The sequence below is a fragment of the Schistocerca piceifrons genome, chromosome 6 (assembly GCF_021461385.2).
Source record: "Schistocerca piceifrons isolate TAMUIC-IGC-003096 chromosome 6, iqSchPice1.1, whole genome shotgun sequence".
Taxonomy (NCBI): Eukaryota; Metazoa; Arthropoda; class Insecta; order Orthoptera; family Acrididae; genus Schistocerca; species Schistocerca piceifrons.
Genome location: NC_060143.1, coordinates 323953931 through 323975527, shown reverse-complemented (window position 1 = coordinate 323975527; position 21597 = coordinate 323953931). Strand labels below are relative to the sequence as shown.

At 39.4% G+C, this 21597-nt stretch overlaps 1 protein-coding gene across 7 annotated transcripts in view; it reads right to left on the bottom strand.

The window, feature by feature from the left end:
- The window catches only part of LOC124803089 (EARP-interacting protein homolog), a 46289-nt gene extending 25019 nt beyond the window's left edge, over positions 1 to 21270 (bottom strand). Inside the window, exons 1-2 of one of the 7 annotated variants that reach the window (XM_047264234.1) lie at positions 21220 to 21270; positions 19894 to 19959 (exon numbers count right to left, since the gene is read on the bottom strand). In XM_047264234.1, coding sequence (XP_047120190.1) covers positions 19894 to 19950 — 57 coding nt within the window. In that variant the 5' untranslated portion in view covers positions 19951 to 19959; positions 21220 to 21270. The other 6 variants (XM_047264233.1, XM_047264231.1, XM_047264232.1 and 3 more) reach the window with 6 other exon arrangements.
- Between the last annotated feature and the right edge of the window lie 327 nt (positions 21271 to 21597).

Below are 21597 nucleotides of genomic sequence, written 5' to 3'. Positions count from 1 at the left end.
GCATGGCAGTTACAGTCTCTCATGAATATGCAAGTAGAACATAAATATGCACAGAATTTAATTGTCACTCATTTACCCTTTTCCCCCTGTTGCTTTGCCAATAGACAATCTTCCACTCTTAATTTTCTAGGTATTTGAAAAAGTATCTCTCATATGTTCCCCCTTTCTTTATCCAAAAAAATGAGGAAAAATACATTGCTTTTACTAGGTCAAATTAATTTTCTTAATTTTGCACAAGTGATATTAGTGACTGGTCAGCTAACCAGCAGGGGTGGCAAGATAGGGCAAGTGAAGTCTTTCGACAGATGACTCAGTGACCGTACTCCTTTGTCTTGTGCAACTGCCGAGTCACCCGTCAAAGACCTGTCCCACACTATCCCTTCTTGCTGTTTGCTTACAACTCTTCTCCTTCCCCATCTCTATCAGCCCGAGCAACTACTCTCAGTAATCGATGATCAGTACTGCTGTAGCCATGGGAATGTGTGTTTTGGTGTCTACGTGGTTGTGTGTGTGTGAGATTGTGTGTACCTTTGCTAGAAAAAGAGCAAGAGCTCAAAAGATAGTGGTGATCCCATTTTCTGTTAACATGCACTATGTTTTTGATATGTTGACTGTTTACTTGTATATGGATTCAGAATCTTATTTCATTTTCAACAATAGCTATTACAACATGACTTAAATTTATGTTTAACTTTGGTGTATCTATCTTGAGGATGGTCTCTGCTTTCCTCTGTCCTGTGGCTCTTCCTTAATCTTCAGGTAACTACATCTGTTGTAATCTCCCCCCCTCCCTCTCTCCCCCTCCAAAGTCTTTCCATCAATGATTCTTCACTGCATACAAATCTTTACATTTGTGTCCCAGCCAAGATGTTTCCTCATTCTTATAACTACCAACAGTTTTCTTTGCTCTCCCATTCTTATAAGTACTTCTTCATTCACCATTCAAACTGCCCTTTTCAATTTAGCATCTTCTCTATAGGCACATGTTGAAACTACCCGAGTATTTTTCGTCTTTCTTTTTGACTCTTCATTAGTCGCATATAATCTACACTCACAGCAAAACACTTGATGAATCTCTTTCTTAATTTCATCAGATTTTTTTGCTGTCAACAAGCATTACATCTTTTTGTCATATTGAACACTGATATTTATTCATACTTTTGACCTTGATATCAGCAAAGTATGAGGGTTGCCCAGAATTTTTTTTTCTCAGCTGAAAATGATGGTACGAATGCGAAATGTTACGTATGTATTATATGAAGTCTCCTGAGTGAGCGTGCCACATTTTTGGCACTTCCGACAAGTAGTGTAGCTGCAGGACTGTTTCAAAATGGTGTCTGTAGGTGATGTATGTTACAAGCAACGTGCTGTCATTGAATTTCTCACTGCAGAAAGGAATATTAACAAAGGCTTGTGCACAGTCTATGGAGCATCTGCTGTCAACAGAAGTACAGTTAGTTGTTGGGCACGGACGGTGAGGTCATCAGAAGGTAGTTCGGCGGAGCTCCACGATTTACAGTGGTCGGGAAGACCATTCATGGCTGTCACACCTGACCTAGCCCCCTTGGACTTCCACTTGTTTGGGCCATTAAAGCATGCCATTCGTGGAAGACAATTTGAAGATTATGAGGAGGAGATTCACAAAGTGAAGCACTGGCTCCGCCAGCAGGACAAGGATTGGTACCAACAGGGCATACACGCCCTTGTTTTGTGCTCGTGGAAGGCCATAGAACAGGATGGATATTATGTGGAAAAATAGGGTGTGTAGATAAAACTCCATTCTTACATGTGTGTAATTCTCATTACGTTCAATAAAGAATCGTTGACGAAAAAAATGCGGTGCACTACTTTCTGGGCAACCCTCGTAATACTTTTACATCCTGTTAGAAATGCATTCTTTTTATGAAATATCAGTTAATCTTTCCAGTAATACTCTCCAAATTCAAGTAGTGTAGATGGTCAGCAATGTCATCAAAATACCTGTGATTCAGTGCAAAGGGTGGTTGTGAGACAATAGCACTGCTCGATAATGCACAGGTACTGTTTTTGTTGCATACTCTGACTGCAGTGTACTATGTGGTGCACTGCATATTCATTTGTACAGTTGGCTAGATGCAGTTGATGCAAAATGAGAGATTTACTTTTTCATAAGTTGCCAACTGTACGAGTAAAGACGTCTCCAAGCAAGTTCTAATGCAAACTGCAGTGTGTTAGGAGTACCATAACTAACAGGAAAACTAAACTGACAAGGTGTGCAAGCATATGATAATAGAAGTGAAAATGTATCAATAAATATGAGTCTGCAGAGAGAGTTATGACATAATCGTGACTGTGTGATTATGAACCACCACTAAGTTCAGTATGAAATATTATCATAGTCACTACAAATATATTTAAAATGTCCAATTTTCAATTTTCAAATAAATACCCATGTCATTGGGCTCAAATTTCACTTATGTCCTTGATGGAATGTTGGGAAATGTGGTACATGCTTAATGGAGTGCCAGTTAAGTTTGGCTAATGGTATAAGTTGACTTCTTAATGTGCTAGTGTGGTCCAAGATCAATAAGTTGAGAAGGACTTATACCTTGGTATCCGAGATCACCTGACCTCACACGTTTGGATTTGTCTGTCTGTGGTCATTTCAAATGTGAAGTGTGAGGATGACACAAGGAATACTGCCTTTAACAGGTATGAGTGTAAATTGTAACATGTTATGTGCTGGACTAGTATTGTATTTTTTCTTGGTCAAGCCACAGGTGAAATTTGCTCCTAATTAGATGAAGATATAATCAGAAAGTTTACATTTCAAATAAATGTCTACTAACTACAAGAATATTTCATACTGAAGTAAAAAACCACAATTCACTATTATCCTACAAGCAAACAATGGAAACTCAAGGTAGGAATATTAACAATGTATGAAAAGATAGATTGCTGTTTACCGTAAAGATAACACACTAAGTTGCAGACAGGCACAATAAAAAGACACTTACGAATAAGTTTTTGGCCACAGCCTTTTTTTGGAAAAAGAGAAACATACACCATTCATTCACTCAAGCAAGCACACCTGATCACCAATCCTGGCAGCTCTGACTCCAGCTTCCAGAGCTGGTGGTCATGTGTGCATGAGATGTGCTTGCTTGTGTGAATGAATGGTATGTATTTCTCTTTTACCAACAAAGGCTATGGCCAAAAGCTTATGTGTAATTGTCTTTTAATTGTGCCTGTCTGCAACTTAGTGTGTTATCTTTGCGGTAGGTAGTGCTCTATCTTATCCTACAAACAGTTCTATCACAGGCCTATGTTTACTGAAATGTTTTTGCTTGTGTTACTGTAGACTAGGGTCAGAACAGATGAAGCCATTGCTAGTAAGAGACTTAGCAACTTTGAGTGTTCTTATCATTTCCCTGCATTTGTAACATTTCATACTCTATCAGTACCCAATACTTACGAAGAAAAGCCAGAGAATATGTCATGTCAAACATCTCTTCATTCAACATATAATTCTTATACTGAACTGTCAATTCATCTCAATGAAATGTCCAAGAGCAATGACAAATACAAGATGTAAATTAGGAATAACAGAGTACCAAACAACTTTCTGGATACTGAAACTTATTAAAAGAGGGTACTACATCAAATAAAACATGGTTCAAAATACCCTCTTCTCACATAGCAACTTTCAAATACACAACACTTACATGGTGTGACGCACTACAACATCATTACATCACTAGTGAAATGTGAAACCCAGTACCAAAACATTCAGTTGGCACATATGCTACACCAAAGAGTTTTCTTTCGGGAGGACATTTGCAATTAAGAAAGAAGAAAATAATTACCGAGACATTCGGAGAATCATTGCATTTGTAAAAGCAGCTGTCACTAACTAAACATAAAACAATTATGAGGGACACACAGGTTTCATAAAGGGAAAGAGGCAAGTGCATGAAGTCAGAATAGAATAGAAGTTCATTGTCTCGTAACGTACAATTTCAAGCCATTGTCTTAAATTACAGGAGACTGAACAAAACACAAAAACTGGTTTACAATTTTCCTTATAATAACAGTAATATAATATATGGTACTGAATAATTACTTAATTAAGCAATTAATAATTTTTCTTCAAAAGTAACAAACTTTAAAAACTTAACAGTTCTAAGTACTTGCTCTCTCCTGCTCAAATTTTCAGGTTGTCATTTATTAATTGTTCTACTGAATAGTAACATTTCTGCACTAGTTTCTCACATAAGGATTTTTTCGGTGTTTCTAAATTTATGCAGAGCAATTCTCTTCCTTTCACTTTGTTATAAATTTTCATGCCCATATAATATGGAGTTTGAGCATAAAGTTTTAAATGGTGGGTGGACAGCATAAAATTATTTTGATTTCTGGTGTTATAATTGTGTTGCAAATGATTTGCTACAAATAAATTGGGGTCATTGTTACACAGATAATCAGCTCATATATGTATAGTGAGGGAACACTGAATATACTTAGATTTTTAGGAGTGGGTGATATGATTTTCTTCACTCTACATTGTGCATAATTCTAAAGATGGTTTTCTGAAGTTTTAGTATTCGACACATATGATTTGAGTTGCCCCAAAATACAATTCCATACCTTGTTAATTACTCAAAGTAGCTGTGGTATACTACTTTTCTTATGCCCATACTGGTAGCATTGTACAACATCCTGTTTGCAAATGCTAGGCTATTTAATTTATTTGCAAGGTACTGTATATGTGATCCCCATCATAGATTTTTATCTAGTTGCATTCCTAGGAATTTCACATGGCTAGCTTCCTGCAAATCCTGGTTTCTGTGACTGAAGGGAAGATCATTTAATTTTGCTTGATTTGTTTTAAACTGCATTAACTGAGTCTTTCCATGTTTAATTTTAACCCATTTAAATCAAACCAGGTATCTATGTTTTCTAAAGTATTTAATACAGTTTGAGGAATTTGATCAGTGCTGTTACTTTCAATTATTAAAGATGTGTCATCTGCAAATAAAACTGAGTGACACTCAATATTAAGTGACAGATCATTTATGTAAAACAGAAACAGAATTGGACCTAAGGCAGAACCTTGAGGTACTCCATGCGAAATGGTTTTCCATTTTGAAGTGTTGTTGTGTTGTTGTGGTCTTCAGTCCTGAGACTGGTTTGATGCAGCTCTCCATGCTACTCTATCCTGTGCAAGCTTTTTCATCTCCCAGTACCTACTGCAACCTACATCCTTCTGAATCTGCTTAGTGTATTCATCTCTTGGTCTCCCTCTACGATTTTTACCCTCCACGCTGCCCTCCAATACTAAATTGGTGATCCCTTGATGCCTCAGAACATGTCCTACCAACCGATCCCTTCTTCTGGTCAAGTTGTGCCACAAACTTCTCTTCTCCCCAATCCTATTCAATACTTCCTCATTAGTTATGTGATCTACCCATCTAATCTTCAGCATTCTTCTGTAGCACCACATTTCGAAAGCTTCTATTCTCTTCTTGTCCAAACTATTTATCGTCCATGTTTCACTTCCATACATGGCTACACTCCATACAAATACTTTCAGAAATGACTTCCTGACACTTAAATCAATACTGGATGTTAACAAATTTCTCTTCTTCAGGAACGCTTTCCTTGCCATTGCAAGCCTACATTTTATATCCCCTCTACTTCGACCATCATCAGTTATTTTGCTCCCCAAATAGCAAAACTCCTTTACTACTTTAAGTGCCTCATTTCCTAATCTAATTCCCTCAGTATCACCTGACTTAATTAGACTACATTCCATTATCCTTGTTTTGCTTTTGTTGATGTTCACCTTATATCCTCCTTTCAAGACACTGTCCATTCCATTCAACTGCTCTTCCAAGTCCTTTGCTGTCTCTGACAGAATTACAATGTCATCGGCGAACCTCAAAGTTTTTATTTCTTCTCCATGAATTTTAATACCTACTCCAAATTTTTCTTTTGTTTCCTTTACTGTTTGCTCAATATACAGATTGAACAACATCGGGGAGAGGCTACAACCCTGTCTTACTCCCTTCCCAACCACTGCTTCCCTTTCATGTCCCTCGACTCTTATAACTGCCATCTGGTTTCTGTACAAATTGTAAATAGCCTTTCGCTCCCTGTATTTTACCCCTGCCACCTTTAGAATTTGAAAGAGAGTATTCCAGTCAACATTGTCAAAAGCTTTCTCTAAGTCTACAAATGCTAGAAACGTAGGTTTGCCTTTCCGTAATCTTTCTTCTAAGATAAGTCGTAAGGTCAGTATTGCCTCACGTGTTCCAGTGTTTCTACGGAATCCAAACTGATCTTCCCCGAGGTTGGCTTCTACTAGTTTTTCCATTCGTCTGTAAAGAATTCGTGTTAGTATTTTGCCGCTGTGACTTATTAAGCTGATAGTTCGGTAATTTTCACATCTGTCAACACCTGCTTTCTTTGGGATTGGAATTATTATATTCTTCTTGAAGTCTGAGGGTATTTCGCCTGTTTCATACATCTTGCTCACCAGATGGTAGAGTTTTGTCAGGACTGGCTCTCCCACGGCCGTCAGTAGTTCCAATGGAATATTGTCTACTCCGGGGGCCTTGTTTCGACTCAGGTCTTTCAGTGCTCTGTCAAACTCTTCACGCAGTATCATATCTCCCATTTCATCTTCATCTACATCCTCTTCCATTTCCATTATATTGTCCTCAAGTACATCGCCCTTGTATAGACCCTCTATATACTCCTTCCACCTTTCTTCTTTCCCTTCTTTGCTTAGAACTGGGTTTCCATCTGAGCTCTTGATATTCATACAAGTCGTTCTCTTATCTCCAAAGGTCTCTTTAATTTTCCTGTAGGCGGTATCTATCTTACCCCTAGTGAGATAGGCCTCTACATCCTTACATTTGTCCTCTAGCCATCCCTGCTTAGCCATTTTGCACTTCCTGTCGATCTCATTTTTGAGACGTTTGTATTCCTTTTTGCCTGTTTCACTTACTGTATTTTTATATTTTCTCCTTTCATCAATTAAATTCAATATTTCTTCTGTTACCCAAGGATTTCTACTAGCCCTCGTCTTTTTACCTACTTGATCCTCTGCTGCCTTCACTACTTCATCTCTCAAAGCTACCCATTCTTCTTCTACTGTATTTATTTCCCCCATTCCTGTCAATTGCTCCCTTATGCTCTCCCTGAATCTCTGTACAACCTCTGGTTCTTTTAGTTTATCCAGGTCCCATCTCCTTAAATTCCCACCTTTTTGCAGTTTCTTCAGTTTTAATCTACAGGTCATAACCAATAGATTGTGGTCAGAGTCCACATCTGCCCCTGGAAATGTCTTACAATTTAAAACCTGGTTCCTAAATCTCTGTCTTACCATTATATAATCTATCTGATACCTTTTAGTATCTCCAGGGTTCTTCCATGTATACAACCTTCTTTCATGATTCTTAAACCAAGTGTTAGTTATGATTATGTTGTGCTCTGTGCAAAATTCGACCAGGCGGCTTCCTCTTTCATTTCTGTCCCCCAATCCATATTCACCTACTATGTTTCCTTCTCTCCCTTTTCCTACACTCGAATTCCAGTCACCCATGACTATTAAATTTTCATCTCCCTTCACTACCTGAATAATTTCTTTTATTTCATCGTACATTTCTTCAATTTCTTCGTCATCTGCAGAGCTAGTTGGCATATAAACTTGTACTACTGTAGTAGGCGTGGGCTTCGTATCTATCTTGGCCACAATAATGCGTTCACTATGCTGTTTGTAGTAGCTTACCCGCATTCCTATTTTCCTATTCATTATTAAACCTACTCCTGCATTAGCCCTATTTGATTTTGTGTTTATAACCCTGTAGTCACCTGACCAGAAGTCTTGTTCCTCCTGCCACCGAACTTCACTAATTCCCACTATGTGTAACTTCAACCTATCCATTTCCCTTTTTAAATTTTCTAACCTACCTGCCCGATTAAGGGATCTGACATTCCACGCTCCGATCCGTAGAACGCCAGTTTTCTTTCTCCTGATAACGACATCCTCTTGAGTAGTCCCCGCCCGGAGATCCGAATGGGGGACTATTTTACCTCCGGAATATTTTACCCAAGAGGACGCCATCATCATGTAATCATACAGTAAAGCTGCATGCCCTCGGGAAAAATTACGGCTGTAGTTTCCCCTTGCTTTCAGCTGTTCGCAGTACCAGCACAGCAAGGCCGTTTTGGTTATTGTTACAAGGCCAGATCAGTCAATCATCCAGACTGTTGCCCTTGCAACTACTGAAAAGGCTGCTGCCCCTCTTCAGGAACCACACGTTTGTCTGGCCTCTCAACAGATACCCCTCCGTTGTGGTTGCACCTACGTTACGGCTATCTGTATCGCTGAGGCACGCAAGCCTCCCCACCAACGCCAAGGTCCATGGTTCATGGGGGGGGGGGGGGGGGGGGGGGTGCATTTTGAAGTATCTACCTTGATTTCAGAAGTATCATGGCCTCTACCTGTGGCACCTGTTTCAGCTTTGATCGCCAACCCTAATGCCTTTGATTTGTTCTCACTATCCAATATAAATCTATTATTTGCCAGTTCTTTGGCTGCCATTACAACTTTTTTTAAAATCTTTTTGTAATCTTTTACATAGGTAACAAAATCAGAACTTTTGTTATGTTTTAGTTCCCTATGTAGCCGTATTTTTCTTGCACTACAGATTTTTAGTCCTTCAGTAATCCACATTACTTTATTTCCTACTTTTCTATGATGTACAATAAGGGGGAAAGTTTCATTAAAAACACATAGGCAGTTTTCCAAGAAAGCAGCAAAATTTTATTTTATACCAAAGTGCTTTTCACTGCACAATGTTCCTACCAGTCAACTTCCTTCGGGTCAAGCATAGTGTTCAATACTAGTCATCAGCTTTGACCAGTGACATAATATTAATGGTTGCTGTGACATTTCCTTTTGATATATATTTTTCACTACTTGATTGTTAGGTTGCTGACGCCAACCAATGTGAAAGCAAAAATCCTAGTTTTTTGACAGACTGATCTGTAGCTTAGCCCAAGGTCAAAGTTAAGTGGGAAGGTGACACTTGGTTGTGTCTTGGTGAAGCCAATGAACATGAAAGAGGAAGAAAACTAATTATGGTGACAGACTGACCTGGTTGCTTAGCCAGAGATCTAGGATAGTTTGGAAGGTGACAGTTTGATTGTGAGTTGGTGAAGTCAAAAAATGTGACAACAACAAAAAACCCTGGTTGGGGTGACAGACTGATCTGTAGCTTGGCCCATTTAAAAAAATAGCCACTAACATGATGACATCTTGGGTTGTTGGATGTTCTGCCGGATATCAGTGTCGTACTTGCACGATATTTCGGTCACATAGCTCGTAACCTTCATCAGGTGTGAACTGAGACTGCTCCTCGAGTGGACCTGGTCCAGTATTTATGCCTATGGCCTTCCCCCTCCACCAACGGCTGCAGGCGCTTCCTCTGTGGTCCGCGCCCATGCCCTGCGACCTGCTGGAGCGTTGCTGCTCCGTTTTCCGTCTGCTGCGGTTCTAGGTGTTCCCTCTGCGGTCCGCGCCCACCAAACCCGCTCCTGGGGGTTTCATTCACACAAACAGAAGAACCAGAGACATGGAGATGGAAAACGAGCCCCTGACGGACTGCCAGGCGCACCAGACCGAAGATGGTACACCCAGAAGTGGGACTGGTGGGGGCGAACCGCAGAGGGAACACCCAGAGCACAGCGGACGAAAAACGTAGCGGCAACGCTCCAACAGGTCGTGGTGAGCGGGCGCGGACCGCAGGGGGAACGATTGGTACCCCAGACCGTAGATGAAACCCCCAGGAGCGGGTTTGGTGGGCGCGGACCGCAGAGGGAACACCTAGAACCACAGCGGACAGAAAACGGAGCAGCAACGCTCCAGCAGGTCGCAGGGAATGGGCGCAGACCACAGAGGAAGCGCCTGCAGCCGTTGGTGGGGGAGGAAAGCCATAGGCATAAATACTGGACCAGGTCCACTCGAGGAGCAGTCTCAGGTCGCACCTGATGAAAGTTATGAGCTACGTGACCGAAGTATCGTGCAAGTACGACGCTGATATCCGGCAGAACACCCGACAACCCAAGATGTCATTAGATCGGGAAAGCCTGAAGAGTTACACTAACACGATGTTTTAGTTGCCACATATTTATAATGTTGCATGTTTCCTACTTCAGCGATCAAAGCTGATGACTAGTATCATACTTCCTTTTTATCCCTTTCTTTCAAGATATACTATTCTTTCAGCTTCTTGTAGCAGCAAACATGCATTCGTATTATACATTTGCCATCAATTTCAGAATACAGTAGTAAATATGCATGGTAATAGATGCGCACTGTAGGTAAGAGCTGTCATTTTCTTGATGTCCTTCTCAATAGCAGGAACCAGACTCTGGAATAACCTCCCACATTATATTAGGGAACTGAATAACATCTCCAGCTTCAGAAAATGGTTAATGACATAGTTACTAAAGCAATAGTAAGGATCACCATTATCCCTATATGAACTTGTTATGCTTGTACATCCCTCTTTCCAACGTAATCTTCCTTATTTCACAGTATTCTTAACGAGTGCTGTCTCCTTAAATTTCCTTTTCCCCAGAACTCACTATATTAGAGAACACCTATTTTGTACACCTGTAAATTCTTGTTATAACTGCTACTATGACATTTGTTGTTACTCTCTTTATTATTGCCATTATTTTTATTATTACTATTATCACTATCAGTGATGACAACTGCAGTAGTACAACAAGTAGTGCCAGTATTAACTTTAATCATTCACAGTCAGTATAATTTACTCACACTACAACCCCAGACTAGTTGTCATATTAAAACTGTTATTTCTCAGGTAACTATGATCTAAAAGATGTTTTGCATATGTGAAACCCTGATCTGATGGCCCTAATCAGATCAGTTTAAATAAATAAAGAGCTAAGGCAAAATACCATTGAGACATCCCACAAGTTTAACATAAACTCAGATTTCTGACAAGGTGATGCTATTTCACCATTTCCATTCAACACAGTGCATTATGTCCACATGCACAAACTTCAAAGCACAGTGACATGCAAGACAGATGGTATGTCCCATTGTACCAGTTAATAGCATTTTTTCCCGTTCTATTCAAGTATGGAGCATGAGAAGAATGATTGTTTGAATGCCTCTGTATGTGCTGTGATTATTCTGATCTTGTCCCCACAATCAATATGTGAGCAATACATAGGGGGTTGTAGTATATTATTAGAATCATCATTTAAAGCCGGTTCTTTAAACTTTGTAGCAAACTTTCTCGGAATAATTTACGTCTATCTTCATGACACTGTCAGTACAGTTTCTTCAACATCACTGTAACTCTTCCCCTTGGTTCAAATAAACCTGTGACAACTTGTGTTGCCCTTCTCTGCATATGTTCTGTGTTAAGTTGTATCATAAACCGGGGGACTTACACAAACAGTAAAACCATCTTATAAAATTCTTAATTGTGGAGTCCCTCAGGGAAGTATTATTGGGCCTTTTCTGTTCATTGTGTACATCAATGATATAATAATTCCAAAAAATGCAGACCTTGTGAATTATGCCGACGACACCTCCTTCATAAGCTGGGACCCTACAAAACAGCTAGCAGTGAAAAATAATATGAAGAACACTAGCCTCATCACAGAATATTTGACTAAAAATAAATTGGCATTAAATAAGGAAAAGACAATTCTAATAGTGTTTATGCTAAATTACAAATCAAGACAAGTGGATACTGAGCCAGAGTTATCAATTGAAACAATTGATAAACATAAATTCCTGGGTATTATAGTTGATGAACATCTTACATGGAAGAAGCACATCAGCTACATGTGTAAAAAAATCTTGTGTAATACCTACCTGCTAAAACGCCTTTCTAGCATAATAGCATCGCCAGTCTTAAGACAAATCTATTTTGGTATTATACACTTCCACCTACAATACGGTATTGAGATTTTGGGCGGGGCACCAACGGTATACATGGATAGGGCTTTTAGAGCCCAGAAGAATGCAATTAGGATAATAGTGAATATTAGTAAACGTCAATCCTGTAGAGAATATTTCAAGCAACCAATCATAATCCATTTTCTGCTGGAAGATTTTTTTACAACAGACTCCAAATACCATAAAAATATTAAAAGGAAACATATTTAAAATAAAATTAAAGTAGCTGTTAATTGCTAAATGTTTGTAGTCCATCAAGGATTTTTAATGTTGTATGTACTTTATTTCTACTACTAAACTATTATTAGTGTTCATGTATGTACTGACTGACTATGTCCATGACTGTTAAAGTTCTTATGAACAAATAAACCATTATTATTATTATTATTATTATTATTATCCCCTGTTAGTCCTATTTGATATGGGTCCCACACACTTGAGCAATATTCTAGAATGGGTCACACGAGTGATTTGCAAGTAACCTCCATTATACACTAATTGCACTTCCCTAGTATTCTACCAACAAACTGAAGTCTACCACCTGCTTTACCCACAATTAAGACAATGTGATCATTCCATTTCATATTTGTATGAGTTGGCCGATTCCAATAATGACTCATTGATATTAGAGTCATAGGATACTAGGCTTTTTTATTTTACATTTCTGAACATTCAGAGAAAGTTGCCAGTCTCTGCACCACGTTGAAATCTTATCACAATCTGACTGAATATTTGTGTAACTTGTTTCAGACACTACTTCATTATACAGGGTGTTACAAAAAGGTACAGCCAAACTTTCAGGAAAAATTTCTCACACACAAATAAAGAAAAGATGTTATGTGGACATGTGTCCGGAAACACTTAATTTCCATGTTAGAAGCTCATTTTAGTTTCGTCAGTATGTACTGTACTTCCTCGATTCACCCCCAGTTGGCCCAATTGAAGGAAGGTAATGTTGACTTCGGTGCTTGTGTTGACAAGCGACTCATTGCTCTACAGTACTAGCATCAAGCACATCAGTACGTAGCATCAACAGGTTAGTGTTCATCACGAATGTGGTTTTGCAGTCAGTGCAATGTTTACAAATGCGGAGTTGGCAGATGCCCATTTGATGTATGGATTAGCATGGGGCAATAGCCGTGGCGCGGTAAGTTTGTATCGAGACAGATTTCCAGAACGAAGGTGTCCCGACAGGAAGACGTTTGAAGCAATTGATCGGCGTCTTAGGGAGCACGGAACATTCCAGCCTATGACTCGCGACTGGGGAAGACCTAGAACAACGAGGACACCTGCAATGGACGAGGCAATTCTTCGTGCAGTTGACGATAACCCTAATGTCAACGTCAGAGAAGTTGCTGCTGTACCATGTAACGTGGACCACGTCACTGTAGGGAGAGTGCTACGGGAGAACCAGTTGTTTCCGTACCATGTACAGCGTGTGCAGGCACTATCAGCAGCTGATTGGCCTCCACGGGTAAACTTCTGCGAATGGTTCATCCAACAATGTGTCAATCCTCATTTCAGTGCAAATGTTCTCTTTACGGATGAGGCTTCATTCCAACGTGATCAAATTGTAAATTTTCACAATCAACATGTGTGGGCTGACAAGAATCCGCACGCAATTGTGCAATCACGTCATCAACACAGATTTTCTGTGAACGTTTGGGCAGGCATTGTTGGTTATGTCTTGATTGGGCCCCACGTTCTTCCACCTACGCTCAATGGAGCATGTTATCATGATTTCATATGGGATACTCTACCTGTGCTGCTAGAACATGTGCCTGTACAAGTACGACACAACATGTGGTTCATGCACGATGGAGCTCCTGCACATTTCAGCCGAAGTGTTCGTACGCTTCTCAACAACAGATTCGGTGACCAATGGATTGGTAGAGGCGGACCAATTCCATGGCCTCCACGCTCCCCTGACCTCAACCCTCTAGACTTTCATCTATGGGGGCATTTGAAAGCTCTTGTCTACGCAACCCCGGTACCAAATGTAGAGACTCTTCGTGCTCATAGTGTGGACAGCTGTGATACAATATGCCATTCTCCAGGGCTGCATCAGCGCATCAGGAATTCCATGCGATGGAGGGTGGATGCATGTATCCTCGCTAACGGAGGACATTTTGAACATTTCCTGTAACAAAGTGTTTGAAGTCACGCTGGTACGTTCTGTTGCTGTGTGTTTCCAATCCATGATTAATGTGATTTGAAGAGAAGTAATAAAATGAGCTCTAACATGGAAAGTAAGCGTTTCCGGACACATGTCCACATAACATATTTTCTTTCTTTGTGTGTGAGGAATGTTTCCTGAAAGTTTGGCCGTACCTTTTTGTAACACCCTGTATATAACTATAATTCACTATAGCTAACTGCACCATCTGTAAAAAGTCTGAGGTTACTATTATTCACAAGGTCAGTAATATACCACAGGAACAGCAAGGGTCCCAACACACTTCCCTCGGGCTAATCTGAAGTTACTTCTACAGCTGACGACGACTCTCCATCCAAGATAACATGCTGTGACCTCCCTACCAAAAAGTCCTCAATCCAGTTACAAATTTATTTGATACCCCATAAGATCAAACTTTTGACTATAAGTGTAGGTGCAGTACTGAGTCAAGAGCTTCTTGGAAATCAAGAAACACTACAGCTATGTAACTGCCTTGATCGAAAATTGTCAGTATGTCATGTGATAAAAGTGCGAGTTGGATTTTACATGATCAATGCTTTCAGAAAATCCATGCTGGTTGGGATGCAGCTGGTTGTTCCGATCAAGGTACCTCATTATGTTGTGCGTTTAGAATATGTTCTAAGACTCTACAACAACCTGATGTGAAAGATATTGGACGGAAGTTTTGTGGATCACATCTGCTATTCTTCTCATAGGCGGGTGTTACCTGTGCTTTCTCCCAACTAAAGGGCACGGTTTTTTCATTGAGGGATCTATGATAGATTATAGTTAGAAGAGGGGAACCCAGCCACAAATTCAATATAGAATCTGATAGGAATTTCATTGGGCTCTGAAGCTTTGTCCAGTTTTAACAATTTTTCAACACTACTAACACTAATGCTTATTTAATTCATCTTTTCAGTGGTACAAGGATGATGATTACTGCTACTACTACTTGGCGCTACAGCCCTTGTAGGGCCTGGGCCTCCCAGACAACCTCCACCCACTCTTCTCTGCCTTGGCTCTCCATCTTCTCACTCCCTTCTCAAGCCCTCTTCCACGTTGTCTAGCCATCTGGTCCTCGGTCTGCCCCTTACATGACATCAACCAGGTTTTTCTTTGAAAACTGTCTTGACTGTGCTGTTCTCCACCATTCTTTCTACATGTCCCAACCAATGTAGTCTATTACTCTTTATTTCAGTCACGATATTTGGTTTGTTGTACAACTCTCTGATCTCCTCATTATTTCTGATTCTCCAAAAATCCCTATCATTCACTGGCCCATATATTCCTTTTCCATCTCAGCAACAACACCTCATCATTTTGTGTCATAGTCCAGGTCTCTGAACCATACATCACCACAGGTCTAACTACTGTACTTTACACTGTCAGCTTCAGATTCCTAGTAAGGCTCCTTGCTGTAAACACTTTAACCAGTGCAAAGTAGCTCCTGTCACCAACTGCAATCCTTGCATGTATTTCCTCTCTCATGTCATTATTCTCAGTTACTCATCATCATCATCATCATCATCATCATCATTTAAAACTGATTATGCCTTTCAGCATTCAGTCTGGAGCATAGCCCCCTTTCTCAGTTACTAGTGACCCAAAATATTTAAAGCTCTCACAGCATTCATTTCTTTTCATTCAAAGTTTTCTTTCTCCTTCACTATATCTTTTCCTAGATGTTAACACATACTTGGTCTTTGATCGATTAATGGTCAGCCCCATCTCCACACCATACCTTTCTACTTTTTCAAGCTTTTCTTCCAGGTCCTGTTTCCTCCTGCATAACAAATCAATATCATCCGCATATGCAAGCTCCTGAGTCACTCTATTAAACAGTGTTCCCCCAGGGTTGTTGCTTTGTGTCTTTCGCATTACACTCTCCAAGGCGACATTAAACAGAATAGTGGAGAGCACATCACCCTGTCACAGCCCTTGGTTAACTTCAAATGCCTTTGATAAAGTGCCCTCGATCTTTACTTTGCACACTGTTCTTCTGTAAGTCATTTGAACCAATGTTATCAGTTTGTTAGGGACTCCTGCCTCTTGCAATTCCTTCCAAAGTTGATCCTTTTTGATATTATCATAAGCTTGTTTGAAGTCAATGAACAGCTGGTGCACATCCATGTTGTTCTCATAACATTTCTCAAGAATCTGTCTGATAGTGAAAATCTGGTCTGTAGTGGATCTATTAGTTCTGAAAACCACACTAGTAGTCTCCTAGATACTCTTCTATGTATGTTCTTAACTGCCCAGCCATGATTTTTCCCAATACTATACAGAGTAGTGCAATTCCTCTGTAATTCCCGCAGTAAGTTTTATCATGTTTCTTATGTATAGGGCAGAGTATTGCTGTACTCCACTGTTTCAGCATATTTTCTTTCCACCATATTTGCACTATAATCTCATGCAAAACCTTTACTAGTTTTTCTCCACCATATTTTATCATTTCTGCTGTAATATTGTCTTCTCCCAGAGCTTTATTGTTTTAAAGAGTCTTGATACAAACTTTAACTTCTTCCAGTGTGGGTTCTGCTACTGATCCCTGGTGCTCTTCATCTCTGTTTACTTCCTGCTCTACCTCTTCTTTCGTACCGGCATCTACCCCACCTTCATTTTCTGATTCTGCATTCAGTAGTTCACCAAAATACTCCACCCATCTGTCTAAAATCTGCTATTTTCCTCCAATCAGATTTCCCTCCTTATCTTTACAGGAAACTGCTCTGGGTTGGAATCCTTTCCTTATATCTTTAACCCTCATATAGAATTTTCTTGTCTCTTTAGCAGCATTTCTCTCTTCTAACTCATCAATCCACCGTTTTTCAAAATTCTCTCTTTTTCCTCCTACATTCCTTGTCTGCTTCCCTTCTCTTCTCCTGGTATTCTTCTACAGTACCTCTAGTTTTCCTCTGCACCATTCTTTTTCTTGCCTCATTTCTTTCTTCTATCTTCCACCTACAGTCTTCATCAAACCAGCTCTGGGTTCTCAATTGCTTCTTTCTGCCCAGTACAGTTTCAGCTGTATCATGTATTATTCCTTTAACCATTTTCCATCTTTCTTCAATATCATCTCCTGCCCACTCTTTGGCTTCATTAAGCCTATTTGTCAAGATAGTTTTATGCTGTTGTACTGCATTTTCATCATTTTTTAACTTGGTATCATAAAACCTTGGCGTGATAGCTTTCTTGGTCTGTCTATAATTGGTTATCCTCTGTCTGTATTTGATTCTTACCAAATAATGATCACTATCTCCATCTGCACCATGACAGCTATCCACCTCAAATATATCTGAAGCATGTCGTCTATCTATGAGTATGTGATCAATCTGATTTTTTGTGATCTCATCTGGGGAGCTCCATTTAACTTTCCTTATATCCTTCCTTTGCATCCATGTGCTTTTAATAATCATGTTATTGCTCACCACAAAATCAATTAGTCTGATACCATTATCATTAAAAACTTCATGCAGACTCTCCTTACCAGCTGTTTTCCTGTATGCAATTTCTTTTCCTTCTTGAGCACTGAAGTCCCCCATAACCATCTTAACATCACGCTTTGCCAGCCTTGCTATAGCCTGCTCCAGTTGATCATAGAATACATCTTTTTCCACCAACTCTGCATCTTTGTTAGTACATGTGTACATATGAAGGATATATTGAAGAAACAGGCTTTCATTTGTAATACGCAGATTCGTTCACTAACAGGCTTAAAGTTCAATGTGGCAGCCTTTTGAGAATTATCAATCAAAAACACGTGTCTCCATATCCTCTACTTCCACAGCTGTAAAACAGTGTGTGTGTCTCAGATGCTAATATTTAACTTTCTTTCCATTTCACTTCTTATACTGCGGCCATTGTCACATTATATTTCTTCGCTTCCTTTTTCAGGTTCTGTAGTCCTCCAGGCTTGTTCAGTGCTCTCACATTCCATGCTGCTAAATACCAATTCATGTGCTGTTTCCATTGCCAAGGCTGTTTACCCTTTACATCCATCCAGCTTTCTTTGTCCTTTGGTTCCGTAACAAGCTCTTTTTTCTGGGATGAGGTGGTTAGCCCAACTCCCAACCCCCATCTTGGAGGACCTGGATTTTTTAGAGTTCACTCCCCTAGGAGGGTTGGCTTCCCTACATCTATACAGCGCCCCCTGTCCTATGTTGCAGGACACACTTCGTCTGTCTCCTCTGTCGAGACCAATCTGGCTTGGGTGAACCCGCCAGTAGCTATGCTACCACAGGCACAGCTCTCGGCTTCATCGGAACACGCAAACCCTCCCGCACAGCACTAAAGGTGCCTACAATAAGGCAGTGTCCCCTGAGAGGGGCTATGAGGATTAAATTGGGGCAGTTCTCCTGGGTTTTCCTTTGTAAAGGGACTTTTGAAAATAGAGTTAAGCACATCAGCTTTACATACAACCAGGATTTCTTTGGGTTTTGCAAAAGATGATTTGACAGTATTCAGCTATGGTAAGCACTGAAGGCTCTCTCGACAGTCAAATGCATTTCATTCAGCACTTTTCTATCTATAGTCCTATGTTTTGCTTTACACCTACTATGCAGTTTCTTTACAGTGACTGTACACCATAGAGGGTCCTGCCCATTATGAACAGTTCCACTTGGTGCATATCCATTCGGTGTGTGGTAAACTATTCTCTTAAGTTTGAGCCATAGTTCCTCTACATGCTCCTGCCCTGTGGTGATAAGTTCAGGTTTCTCATTGAGACATAACAGATTTTTATCTAGTTTGCTGAACTTTATATATCTTTCTGCTTATTGTAGTTCCCTGTTGTACTTTGGTAATCATTGTTGCCACAACCGTGTCATGATCACTGATATCAGTTATGATTACATCCAAAATATTTCCATGTGAGTGGGGGTTCTGAGCTACCTGCCCTATGAAGTTTTCAGGGAGGGCATTTAATAATGTTTCACAAGATGCCTTGTTGCAAACACCACCAACGAAGCTGCAATTTTCTCAGTTGATTCCTGGATGATTAAAGTCTCCACCAATGATAAAAGTATAATGGTGGAACTTATTTGAAAGCCAACTCAGGTTTTCTCATAAGTTTTCAGTTACATCTGGAGATACTTAGTCTCGCCCAATCAGTCTCACATGCAGCTGCAATTTCTGTCTTGGTGGATTTGAATTTCTTGTCTACCACAACAAATACACTGCCTCCATTTCCCATTAGCATATCTTTTTTTACATACACTTAAATTTTCTGCAAAAATCTCACTGCTATCAATTTTGGTTTCAACCAGCTTTCTGTACACAGTATGATGTGAGCCTCGTGGCTTTTCAGGGGTGCTTCGAGCTCTGGCACTTTGTTACGAATGCTTCAGCAGTTAACCACTAAGATTTTAATACTCTCACACCTGCAAGAGGCATTTCTTTCACCGATACTCCTGGTTTCCTACTGCTATCATTATCTGGGTTGGATGGAGATCCACCTAATCAAAAACATCTTGTGTGCACCCCATACAGTCAGCTATCTGGTTAACAGCCCATAATGTGTTATCCCAACTTTTCTCCTCCTCTGATACTTTACTTGTGTACCAGTAGGGTTTGGTATTTTCATAGTGTGTGAGCCGACTATAACAATTTTCTAATCTTCTTATATGTAACCATTTTCAGCCGAGAAAGAAACTAAATTGTCATTATGCCTAGTAGACAGTGAAAGATTATTATAATTAAAAGACTTCATAGTTGAGAACATACTTACCTGAAATTCTAGCCCATAGATGACGGGTGCATCATCATCCACATTATTTTGACCCATTTTGTATATCTGTGAAACATTTGAAGATAGTATGAGCTTTTATATTTTCATTAAAGATGTGTGCATGATATTTTGCAGAAGTATGACAATATATATATACATGGCTTCTTAGTTTGCTAATATTTGTGTTTCATGTCCCGTTGACAGGACAGAATTAAAATGTGTATCTATTCTCATAAAAATGAAATAAATTATTGAGCTTAGCCTAACTCAAGAAGCAATATCACTATTGACCTGAAGTAATGTTGCAAATAAGCACTCTAAATCAGTTGAGTAGTTTTGCTAATGGCACACAAGGCTCCAATTTACATTTTTTAAATAACTTACTATTTGACAATTATCGGCGCACTCTTGTAAATAATAAGAAATCAGAAGTTGATTTCAAAATACTTGCAATATTTGCAAACACAGCCGCCTTTTCTAAAAGGAAGTTTTCATTTAATTACGTGTTTACTTGTAGGCTCTGATACAGACACTGTAAATCGGATCACATTAATGGTATTTCTGATTATTTTTACATTAACCTCATTTCGATGCCCAAGGAGATCAATTGCAGTGGAGAATGAGCATCATTATTAATACGTTTTGTGTAGGTAATTAAGATAACGGGGGGCGGTACACCTCCCAGCGTGACATATAACAGACGGAAGTTTTGTTTACAGAACAGGAATTACACGTGGGTGAAAAATGGCATCTTATAACGATGCAGTTTTAATAGTTTGCAAATTTCTAATTAATGTGCTTCATTATTTTTAAGACATGACTGCAAATTCACACACACCTATCCGTGATCCGTGTTACACTGATTTTACGAAAGTTAATTATTCATACGGAATAATCTTCTGTGTATTATATTTGACTTAAAACAAAATATTTATGCAATAACATTCAACAGTTCTGCATCATCTGTCATACAGACGCAAGACGTAAACACAAAGTACCTACACAAATTGGCGTCTGCTACAAACTATAATGTATCGATAAAATGTCGTTAGTTTCGATCGAATTCTTTTCTTACATTCTATATATAATTTAGCATTCGATACTCCTACAGCAATATGGTAGGTGGTCTCGCTCAAACTGTACAAAACATTGATAGAAATGAGCGTACAATTACATCACGAAAAACATTCGATAACACTGAAAAGAAAACAAAGAAAGTAAGCTGTATAGTAAGGGAAGTAGGAAGTTTTAAACAGCTATTGCAAAAATGTAATCAAATATATGTAAAAATTTTTTATGTTTCAAAAAATTTTGAACGAAAATTACGCTTCCAGAACTTTTTAAGGACAATTCACACTAGCTGTCAAGGTACTGTCACGCCAAGGTGTATTCACACTGTCCGGGACGTCAGGTAATATAAATCATATCGCATGGCTGCAATCAACTGGTTTTTTTTGCGATTTTCGCAACGTGATCTTCAGCTGCTTTTGCGCGTGAAATGGACTCAAATCTTCAGACAATGCAAGTTGTTTGTTTAAATATGTGTTTGCAGCTGGCTTATTTATTGTTAAGTAGCTCTCTCGATTGTGTGGTTTCACTAGCAAACTCCAGTACAAATAAGGCTCTTCAACTCTTAAAATCCGAATACAAGATGTAAAGAAAATCTATAAATCTTGACAGGAAAGGTATTGAGGGAGATACGAC